Genomic DNA, 12,071 nt, shown 5'->3' with positions numbered 1-12,071 from the left:
TCTGTCAATCACCACAAACTCAATAGCCTTGGTTTCTCAAATGACTGTCTCACCTGGTTCACCAACTACTTCTCATATAGAGTTCTGTGTGTCAAATCGTAGGGCTGTTGTCCAGACCCCTGGCAGTCTCTATAGGGGTGCCACAGGGTTCAATTCTCGGGCCAACTTTTTTCTCTGTATATATCAATGATGTCGCTCTTGCTGCTGGTGATTCTCTGATCAGCCTCTAAGCAGACCACACCATTCTGTATACATCTGTCCCTTCTTTGGACACTGAGTTAACAAACCTCCAAACGAGCTTCAATGCCATACAACACTCCCTCCGTGGCCTCCAACTGCTTTTAAATGCTAGTAAAACTAAATGCATGCTCTTCAACCGATTGCTGGCCGCACCCGCCCGCCCGACTAGCATCACTACTCTGGACGGTTCTGACTTAGAATATGTGGACAACTACAAATACCTAGGTGTCTGGTTAGACTGTAAACTCTCCTTCCAGACTCACATTAAGCATCTCCAATCCAAAATTAAATCTAGAATCGGCTTCCAATTTTGCAATAAAGCCTCCTTCACTCATGCTGCCAAACATACCCTCGTAAAACGGACTATCTTACCGATCCTTGACTTCGGCGATGTCATTTACAAAATAGCCTCCTACACTCTACTCAGCAAACTGGATATAGTCTATCACAGTGTATATGGGGTTTTGTCACCAAAGCCCCATATACTACCCACCACTACGACCTGTATGCTCTCATTGGCTGGCCCTCGCTACATATTCGTCACCAAACCCACTGGCTCCAGGTCATCTACAAGTCTTTGCTAAGTAAAGCCCCGCCTTATCTCAGCTCACTGGTCACCATAGCAACACCCACCCGTAGCACGCGCTCCAGCAGGTATATTTCACTGGTCATCCCCAAAGCCAACACCTTTTTTGGCCACCTTTCCTTCCAGTTCTCTGCTGCCAATGACTGGAACGAATTGCAAAAATCACTGAAGCTGGAGGCTTATATCTCCCTCTCTAACTTTAAGCATCAGCTGCCAGAGCAGCTTACTGATCACTGTACCTGTACACAGCCAATCTGTAAATAGCACACTCAACTACCTCATCCCCATATTGTTATTTATCTTGCTCTTTTGCACACCAGTATCTCTACTTACACATCATCATCTGCACATCTATCACTCCAGTGTTAATGCTAAATTGTAATTACTTCGCCTCTATGGCCTATTTATTGCCTTACCTCCCTACTCTTCTACATTTGCGCACACTGTATATAGATTTTTCTATTGTGTTATTGACTGTACATTTGTTTATGTGTAACTGTTGTTGTTGTTTTTTTCACACTCTGTCGTAGGAAGGAGCAGACCAAAGTGCAGCGTGTTGTCGTTCCACATTTTATTTACACTGTGAAACTATGCAATACATATAAATAAACTTGAATAAAAAAAACTTTAAAAAAAACTGACACAGCGGTGAAACATACACTACTCAAAGACAATCTCCCACAAACCCAGGTGGAAAAAACCCTACTTAAGTACGATCTCCAATTAGAGACAACGAGGACCAACTGCCTCTAATTGGAGATCATCCCAAACAAACCAACATAGAAATACAAAACTAGAACCTAACAACATAGAAATAGAAAACATAGAATACAACAAAGAACTCCAAATCTCGAATGCCCACCCAAATCACACCCTGACCTAACCAAAATAGAGAAACAAAACGTCTCTCTCAGGTCAGGGCGTGACACACTCCTTTGCTTTATCTTGGCCAGGTTGCAGTTGTAAATGAGAACTTGTTCTCAACTGGCCTACCTGGTTAAATAAAGTTGAAATAAAAAAAATAAAAAAATAACCATCATAACCATCATCATCATAGCCAACACATCACTATCACCATATTCATGCAAGTGATGGAACAATGCTTCAAAGTGTTGATTGTTTGAAAATATCTGGCTTTGAGGATAGATTGGGAATTATCTTTTGGAAAGCATATTGATTATATTAGAAAAACAATGAACTATAAGCTTAGGTTACTATACAGATTTAAGAATTGTTTTACTGTATCCATTGGAAAGACCTTAGTTACCCAACTACTGCTTCCTATCCTAGACTATGGTGACGTCATCTACAGTATCAAAACATACCCAAGACCTTAATCTTTGCAGATGCATTCTTGGATGCCACTATTGCACAATGTATGAATCACTAAATTGGTTGTCACTCCCAAAACAGAAGACAATTGCATTGGTACAATTATTTTTTAAATGTATCAACTTAAATTTCCCGGTATATATTAAAGGGTAAATCAGCAGTCACTACATCCATTTTTAATGTTATGAGGCCATTGATTCTTGAAGAATATAACGTAGAAATGCCTTGTGAGCTTAGTTCAACTGCTGGACTCCAGCAGAACCCAAAATATAAGCTTGTTTTACTACAATGTCTATCAACAAAGTAAATGTAAACAAACACTGAACAGCCTCAAAACATGTTTATAACTATAATGTAAATACCAAGGAAGGTCAGTTCTTGCATCCATAACTCTGTCTAGGAAATTGAGAGCAGTTACATTCGCCCAGACGCAGTATTTAACGAATAGAATCATCACCATGTGAAGATATTTGTAAATACTGTGTGTTCAGTGGGGGGGAAAAGTATTTGATCCCCTGCTGATTTAGTACGTTTGCCCACTTACAATGAAATGATCAGTCTATAATTTTAATGGTAGGTTTATTTGAACAGTGAGAGACAGAATAACAACAAAAAAATCCAGAAAAACGCAAGTCAAAAATATTATAAAATGATTTGCATTTTAATGAGGGAAATTAGTATTTGACCCCTCTGCAAAACATGACTTAGTACTTGGTGTCAAAACCCTTGTTGGCAATCACAGAGGTCAGACGTTTTTTGTAGTTGGCCACCAGGTTTGCACGCACCTCAGGAGGGATTTTTTCCCACTCCTCTTTGCAGATCTTCTCCAAGTCATTAAGGTTTCGAGGCTGACGTTTGGCAACTCGAACGTTCAGCTCCCTCCACAGATTTTCTATGGGATTAAGGTCTGGAGACTGGCTAGGCCACACCAGGACCTTAATGTGCTTCTTCTTGAGCCACTCCTTTGTTGCCTTGGCCGTGTGTTTTGGGTCATTGTCATGCTGGAATACCCATCCACGACCCATTTTCAATGCCCTGGCTGAAGGAAGGATGTTCTCACCCAAGATTTGATGGTACATGGCCCCGTCCATCGTCCCTTTGATGCGGTGAAGTTGTCCCGTCCCCTTAGCAGAAAAACACCCCCAAATCATAATGTTTCCACCTCCATGTTTGACGGTGGAGATGGTGTTCTTGGGGTCATAGGCAGCATTCCTCCTCCTCCAAACACGGCGAGTTGAGTTGATGTCAAAGAGCTCCATTTTGGTCTCATCTGACCACAACACTTTCACCAGTTGTCCTCTGAATCATTCAGATGTTCATTGGCAAACTTCAGACGGGCATGTATATGAATTCTTGAGCAGGGGGACCTTGCGGGCGCTGCAAGATTTCAGTCCTTCACGGCGTAGTGTGTTACCAATTGTTTTCTATGGTCCCAGCTGCTTTGAGATCATTGGCAAGATCCTCCCGTGTAGTTCTGGGCTGATTCCTCACCGTTCTCATGATCATTGCAACTCCACGAGGTGAGATCTTGCATGGAGCCCCAGGCCGAGGGATATTGACAGTTCTTTTGTGTTTCTTCCATTTGCAAATAATCGCACCAAATGTTGTCACCTTCTCACCAAGCTGCTTGGCGATGGTCTTGTAGCCCATTCCAGGCTTTTGTAGGTCTGCAATCTTGTCCCTGACATCCTTGGAGAGCTCTTTGGTCTTGGCCATGGTGGAGAGTTTGGAATCTGATTGATTGATTGCTTCTGTGGACAGGTGTCTTTTTTATAGGTAACAAGCTGCGGTTAGGAGCACTCCCTTTAAGAGTGTGCTCCTAATCTCAGCTCGTTACCTGTATAAAAGACAACTGGAAGCAAGAAATCTTTCTGATTGAGAGGGGTCAAATACTTATTTCCCTCATTGAAATGCAAATCAATTTATAACATTTTTGATATGCGTTTTTCTGGATATTTTTTTTGTTATTCTGTCTCTCACTGTTCAAATAAACCTACCATTAAAATTATAGACTGATCCTTTCTTTATCAGTGGGTAAACATACAAAATCAGCAGGGGATCAAATACTTTTTCCCCCACTGTATGTATATAATCTCAGCAAAAAAAGAAACGTCCCTTTTTCAGGACCCTGAATTTCAAAAGATAATTTGTAAAAATCAAAATAACTTCACAGATCTTCATTGTAAAGGGATTAAACATTGTTTCCTATGCTTGTTCAGTGAACCATAAACAATTAATGAACATGCACATGTGGAATAATGGGTTAAGACAGAGTTATAAAAACTTAGGACACTAAAGAGGCCTTTCTACTGACTCTGAAAAACACCAAAAGAAAGATGCCCAGGGTCCCTGCTCATCTGCGTGAATGTGCCTTAGGCATGCTACATGGAGGCATGAGGAATGCAGATGTGGCCAGGTCAATAAATTGCAATGTCCGTACTGTGAGATGCCCAAGACAGCGCTACAGGGAGACAGGACGGACAGCTGATCGTCCTTGCAGTGACAGACCACGTGTAACAACACCTGCACAGGATCAATACATCCGAACATCACACCTGCGGGACAGATACAGGATGGCAACAACAACTTCCCGAGTTACACCAGGAACGCACAATCCCTCCATCAGTGCTCAGGCTGTCCGCAATAGTCTGAGAGAGGCTGGACTGAGGGCTTGTAGGCCTGTTGAAAGGCAGGTCCTCACCAGACATCACCGGCAACAACGTCGCCTATGGGCACAAACCCACCGTCGCTGGACCAGAAAGGACTGGAAAAGAGTGCTCTTCACTGACAAGTCGCGGTTTTGTCTCACCAGGGGTGATAGTCGGATTTGAGTTTATTGTCGAAGGAATGAGCATTACACCTGTAATCGATCCCGCCTGTACTCTGGAGCGGGATCAATTTGGAAGTGGAGGGTCCGTCATGGTCTGAGGCGGAGCGTCACAGCATCACAGCTTGTTGTCATTGCAGGCAATCTCAACGCTGTGCGTTATAAGGAAGACATCCTCCTCCCTCATGTGGTACCCTTCTTGCAGGCTCATCCTGACATGACCCTCCAGCATGACAATGCCACCAGCAATACTGCTCATTCTGTGCGTGATTTCCTGCAAACAGGAATGTCAGTGTTCTGCCATATCCAGCGAAGAGCCCGGATCTCAATCCCATTGAGCACATCTGGGACCTGTTGGATCGGAGGGTGAGGGTGAGGGCTATTCCCCTCAGAAACGTCCGGGAACTTGCAGGTGCCTTGGTGGAAGAGTGGGGTAACATCTCACAGCAAGAACTGGCAAATCTGGTGCAGTCCATGAGGAGGAGATGCACTGCAGTACTTAATGCAGCTGGTGGCCGCACCAGATACTGACTGTGACTTTTGATTTTGACCCCCCCCCCTTTGTTCAGGGACACATTATTCCATTTCTGTTAGTCGCATGTCTGTGAAACTTGTTCAGTTTATGTCCCAGTTATTGAATCTTCTTTTGTTCATACAATTATTTACACATGTTAAGTTTGCTGAAAATAAACACAGTTGACAGTGAGAGGACATTTCTTTATTTTTATTTTTATTATAGATACTTAGTTTTACTAGTTGTATTAGTAGTTGTAGCATTAGTTTTATTAGTTGCATTAGTAGTTTTATTAGTTGATTTGGTAGTAGTAGCAGTAGTTTTTATTAGTTGTATTAGTAGTTGTAGCAGTAGTTTTATTAGTTGTATTAGTAGTTGTAGCAATAGTTTATTAGTTGTATTAGTAGTTGTAGCAGTAGTTTATTAGTTGTATTAGTAGTTGTAGCAGTAGTTTATTAGTTGTATTAGTAGTTGTAGCAATAGTTTATTAGTTGTATTAGTAGTTGTAGCAGTAGTTTTATTAGTTGTATTAGTAGTTGTAGCAATAGTTTATTAGTTGTATTAGTAGTTGTAGCAGTAGTTTTATTAGTTGTATTAGTAGTTGTAGCAATAGTTTATTAGTTGTATTAGTAGTTGTAGCAGTAGTTTATTAGTTGTATTAGTAGTTGTAGCAGTAGTTTATTAGTTGTATTAGTAGTTGTAGCAGTAGTTTATTAGTTGTATTAGTAGTTGTAGCAATAGTTTATTAGTTGTATTAGTAGTTGTAGCAATAGTTTATTAGTTGTATTAGTAGTTGTAGCAATAGTTTATTAGTTGTATTAGCAGTTGTAGCAGTAGTTTTATTAGTTGTATTAGTAGTTGTAGCAGTAGTTTTATTAGTTGTATTAGTAGTTGTAGCAGTAGTTTATTAGTTGTATTAGTAGTAGTAGCAGTAGTTTTTATTAGTTGTATTAGTAGTTGTTGCAGTAGTTTTATTGGTTGTATTAGTAGTTGTAGCAGTAGTTTTATTAGTTGTATTAGTAGTTGTAGCAATAGTTTATTAGTTGTATTAGTAGTTGTAGCAGTAGTTTATTAATTGTATTAGTAGTTGTAGCAGTAGTTTATTAGTTGTATTAGTAGTTGTAGCAATAGTTTATTAGTTGTATTAGTAGTTGTAGCAATAGTTTATTAGTTGTATTAGTAGTTGTAGCAGTAGTTTATATTAGTTGTATTAGTAGTTGTAGCAGTAGTTTTATTAGTTGTATTAGTAGTTGTAGCAATAGTTTATTAGTTGTATTAGTAGTTGTAGCAGTAGTTTTATTAGTTGTATTAGTAGTTGTAGCAATAGTTTATTAGTTGTATTAGTAGTTGTAGCAGTAGTTTTATTAGTTGTATTAGTAGTTGTAGCAGTAGTTTATTAGTTGTATTAGTAGTTGTAGCAGTAGTTTTATTAGTTGTATTAGTAGTTGTAGCAGTAGTTTTTATTAGTTGTATTAGTAGTTGTAGCAGTAGTTTATTAGTTGTATTAGTAGTTGTAGCAGTAGTTTTTATTAGTTGTATTAGTAGTTGTAGCAGTAGTTTATTAGTTGTATTAGTAGTTGTAGCAGTAGTTTATTAGTTGTATTAGTAGTTGTAGCAGTAGTTTATTAGTTGTATTAGTAGTTGTAGCAGTAGTTTATATTAGTTGTATTAGTAGTTGTAGCAGTAGTTTTATTAGTTGTATTAGTAGTTGTAGCAGTAGTTTTATTAGTTGTATTAGTAGTTGTGGCAGTAGTTTTTATTAGTTGTATTAGCAGTTGTAGCAGTAGTTTTATTAGTTGTATTAGTAGTTGAAGCAGTAGTTTTATTAGTTGTATTAGTAGTTGTAGCAGTAGTTTTATTAGTTGTATTAGTAGTTGTAGCAGTAGTTTTATTAGTTGTATTAGTAGTTGTAGCAGTAGTTTATTAGTTGTATTAGTAGTTGTTGCAATAGTTTATTAGTTGTATTAGTAGTTGTAGCAGTAGTTTATTAGTTGTATTAGTAGTTGTAGCAGTAGTTTATTAGTTGTATTAGTAGTTGTAGCAGTAGTTTATTAGTTGTATTAGTAGTTGTAGCAATAGTTTATTAGTTGTATTAGTAGTTGTAGCAGTAGTTTATTAGTTGTATTAGTAGTTGTAGCAGTAGTTTATTAGTTGTATTAGTAGTTGTAGCAATAGTTTATTAGTTGTATTAGTAGTTGTAGCAGTAGTTTTAGTAGTTGTATTAGTAGTTGTAGCAATAGTTTATTAGTTGTATTAGTAGTAGTAGCAGTAGTTTTTATTAGTTCTATTAGTAGTTGTAGCAATAGTTTATTAGTTGTATTAGTAGTTGTAGCAGTAGTTTTATTAGTTGTATTAGTAGTTGTAGCAATAGTTTATTAGTTGTATTAGTAGTAGTAGCAGTAGTTTATATTAGTTGTATTAGTAGTTGTAGCAGTAGTTTTATTAGTTGTATTAGTAGTTGTAGCAGTAGTTTTATTAGTTGTATTAGTAGTTGTGGCAGTAGTTTTTATTAGTTGTATTAGCAGTTGTAGCAGTAGTTTATTAGTTGTATTAGTAGTTGTAGCAGTAGTTTTTATTAGTTGTATTAGTAGTTGTAGCAGTAGTTTTATTAGTTGTATTAGTAGTTGTGGCAGTAGTTTTTATTAGTTGTATTAGCAGTTGTAGCAGTCGTTTTATTACTTGTATTATTAGATGAAGCAGTATTTTTTTTTTGTTGTATTAGTAGTTGTAGCAGTACCTTTATTAGCTGTAGGCCTATTAATGTATGTTTTTTTAAACTATTATTATTATTTCATTGTTAATGTTATTGGACAGCAGTAGCCATACTATTCTTCTTACTAAGAATTGTTTGTTTGTTTGTTTGTTTGTTTGTTTGTTTGTTTGTTTCATTTGGACACTCTTGAAAACGAAATGGTGCATCTCAAGAGATGTCATCCTGCAAAATGTCTAATAAATAACCTTCATCCCAACCACCATCATCATTACCATCATCATTACCATCATCATTACCATAACCATAGTCATCACCATCACTGATCTCCCTCCATTGAAAACTGTCTTCTGACATTTTCTTCACCTCCAACTCGTCTAGTGAGAACAGGGGAGGTTAGAGTTTAGATTAGAGTCTCTGGAGTGAAAGGTTCCTCTGACTTGATATTGATCTCTCTGTCCACACTGTCCATGATTAGGTCAAGGTAATGATGAATCAGACACCATTGTACTACAACATTCCTCTGCTCTGATCCACTCATAAATGCCTCTTTAAAGCAGATCTGTACTAGTTAGCTCCCTGCGGGTCAAAGGCTCAGAGAGAGGCTGTGATCTATTGTACTGTAGTTTAGAGTAATACCACTAGGTGAAGCCCTACTCACAATAACACACCCTTCATTGAGTCCTGTGTGACATCAAATAAAATACAATTAAATATAATTGTATTTGTCACATGCGTTGAATACAACAGGTGTAGACCTTACAGTGAAATGCTTACTTACAAGCCCTTGACCAACAATGTAGTTAAAAAAAATTAAATGAAAATAAAAAAATAAAAAAATAAGAATAACAAATAAAAGTTACAAATAATAAGTAAAAAAACAATATGATTATTGTGGATAGACAGATTAATATAATAGTTTGATTAAAACGTTAACATGCTTTCAAGAAGAGCGAATTCCCAAATAATCCTGTTTACAAAGACACATCTGAAATCAGGCTACCTCATGGGACTGTAAATCCAGAACATCTGTAATCAAAATAAATGTTCTACCACAGCGACCATGTTATTTTTACCAAGACTATTTGATTAGGAGTTCAGACATATACAGTTTATTTGTGAAAACTATTTCTAAGATGCGTACTTTTAGTTTTTACAAATTCACTTCACTCGCCCATAACAGGGAGGCTTGTGTTGCTGGTGCTGGCATATGCACAGGTCAAATACACCCCTGGAACTCTGATTAAGATCTGTACATGTCCTAATCATTCTAAAGATTGCTCAGAAAACCAGGTGCTTTAATCAGGTATATGCTTACTTCGATTATGACCTGACGGCGATTAAGATTAATTATTAATTATTAAGATACTTATCTCCCTCACTAGCTTTAAGCACCAGCTGTCAAAGCAGCTCACAGATCACTGCACCTGTACATAACCCATCTATAATCTATAATTTAGCCCATACAACTACCTCTTTCCCTACTGTATTTATTTATTTATTTTGCTCCTTTGCACCCCATTATTTCTATTTCTACTTTGCTCTTTCTTCCACTGAAAATCTACCATTCCAGTGTTTTACTTGCTATATTGTATTTACTTTGCCACCATGGCCTTTTTTGCCTTTACCTCCCTTATCTCACCTCATTTGCTGACATTGTATATAGACTTATTTTTCTACTGTATTATTGACTGTATTTTTGTTTTATTCCATGTGTAACTCTGTGTTGTTGTATGTTGTCGAACTGCTTTGCTTTATCTTGGCCAGGTCGCAATTGTAAATGGGAACTTGTTCTCAACTTGCCTACCTGGTTAAATAAAGGTGAAATAAAAATAAAATAAAAAAATAAAAAAAGATAAGCAGAGTAAAGTGTTCACATGACTAATACCATACTCGGCCTTCTGCCATAATCAGTTTAATATCAAAATATTAGTGTTCATGTAAACACACTCATTGACATCAATTCAACAGGTTGATTTTCATTGGGGCCAAAATAGTAAGAGGTCTGAAGATGGCTTATAGTTTGAACACAGGTTAAGAAATATGTTTGTGCATGTGGATATACTGCAAGTGTGTGTGTGCACCTGTGATGTCTATGAAGAGAGTAAACGCTGAGGATGACGTGTTTGTTGGATCAGTTCCATTGGAAGTCCTCCCAGCAGCTGGCTCTGTCCCAGCACAGCTGTTACAACACCACATCACACAGAGGTAACCTTTTTTTTTTACCTTTATTTAACTAGGCAAGTCAGTTTAGACCAAATTTTTATTTACAATGACGGCCTCCCCCTGCGATGCTAGGCCAATTGTGCGCCGCCCTATGGGACTCCCAATCACGGCCGGTTGTGGTACAGGCTGGAATCGAACCAGGGCGTCTGTAGTGACGCCTCAAGCACTGAGATGCAGTGCCTTAGACCGCTGCGACACTCGGGAGCCACAAACCTCACTGCCCTTGAATTACAACACCACGTCACACACACAGAGGTAACCTCACGGGACTAGGGGCCTGTCATGCCAAATAGTGTCCCCCTGCCACAAAGTACCAACCAGAGGTGGTATTGTTATGTTTGCCTGTTCTCCTACAACACTGAGCCAGCAGCCACAAAGTCCCAACCAGAGTCACACACACACAATTTTGGTAGACCAGCACTCACGTCGTCCTCCTTGGTTCCTCCCCAGAAGTTGGTTCCACCTGCATAGCTGGGGATGTTCAGCACTGCAATGCCCTGAAGGCTGGGCAGGGGGATGTACTGACCGTCACACTGGACACACACACACACACACACACACACACACACACACACACACACACACACACACACACACACACACACACACACACACACACATAGAGTTACAGTTAGGCTCTATTCCAACATGGACAAGATGCAGGCTGGGCAAGGGCATGTACTGGCCATCATTCCCTGTGGTAAACACAATATGGCCGCCATTCTATCCACCACAAAACATTGATTTGAATGGGAAAGTCCCTCCTAGTAATTCTAGTTCTATGGTTTTGTCTCTCACCTCCAGTTGAACCTTCTGTTCTAGATTCTTGTAGGTTCTCTGGAGGAGCTCCTTGGTGCCCAGAACCCCATACCATACCCTGTTCTTCGTACGACTCCTAGAGAGAGGGGGGGGGGGGGGTGTAGTGAGGAAGAGAAAGGAGTGTAATGACAAAAGGGTGAGAGAATAGAGGAGAGAGAGGAATGAGAAAACAGTAGAGAGGGATGAGGGAGGAGAGGAGAGATACACCCAGAGCTCACCTGCACTTCTCTGGGTGTTCCTCCCTCTTGTTGTTGAACTCCAAGGTGATCTTAGCATCCAGCCCAACGCCAAAGTAGTTGTTCATGACACACTTCTCACTAAAGCCCTCTCTGTGGGGAGATAGAGAGACACAGAGAAGTTCACAAAACTACACAAACCCTTAAAAAAATATATGTTTTGATCTGGTCACCAAAAGGGGCTAGTCTGAAACTTTCTGAATATGGTAGCCTAAAGGTCAGAGCTGAGAGGTCAGAGGGTCTTACAGTGAGTCCAGGTCAGAGTCCAGAAAGGGCGTAGCTCCAAATGGGTCGATATTGGCCAGCAGCATCTTACTGATGATGGAGCTACCAGCTATAGAGGCTGCCAGACCAGCACGCAAACCTGTACAGAGAAACAGTGATGTTCTTAGAGACTGCTGTGTGTGGTATGTCTACATGTCTCAGGGCAAACGATACGTGTGTGTGCGTGTGCGTGTGCGTGTGTGTGTGTGTGTTAGGCTTGGGCAGTATACCGTATATACCGTAAACTGGGGCATTTGAAAATAGCCACGGGATGGTTTTTCAATACCATCAATAACGTTGAAACTATTTCTTTGAAA

The 12,071-nt window shown here is 39.2% G+C and overlaps 1 protein-coding gene across 5 annotated transcripts in view; it reads right to left on the bottom strand.

Moving 5' to 3' along the window:
* LOC106586831 (diacylglycerol kinase eta) overlaps positions 1-12,071 on the bottom strand; it is a 159,743-nt gene that overhangs the window by 22,946 nt on the left and 124,726 nt on the right. For all 5 annotated transcript variants that reach the window (XM_082969173.1, XM_014174538.3, XM_082969174.1 and 2 more), the window contains 4 exons: positions 11,737-11,854; positions 11,473-11,583; positions 11,234-11,330; positions 10,861-10,968 (listed from right to left, as the gene is read on the bottom strand). In XM_082969173.1, the coding sequence (XP_082825299.1) occupies positions 10,861-10,968; positions 11,234-11,330; positions 11,473-11,583; positions 11,737-11,854 (434 nt within the window). The remainder of the gene's footprint in view (positions 1-10,860; positions 10,969-11,233; positions 11,331-11,472; positions 11,584-11,736; positions 11,855-12,071) is intronic.

Source organism: Salmo salar, chromosome 25, assembly GCF_965601325.2.
Source record: "Salmo salar chromosome 25, fSalSal1, whole genome shotgun sequence".
NCBI lineage: Eukaryota > Metazoa > Chordata > Actinopteri > Salmoniformes > Salmonidae > Salmo > Salmo salar.
This window is presented reverse-complemented; position numbering and strand designations above follow the sequence as displayed.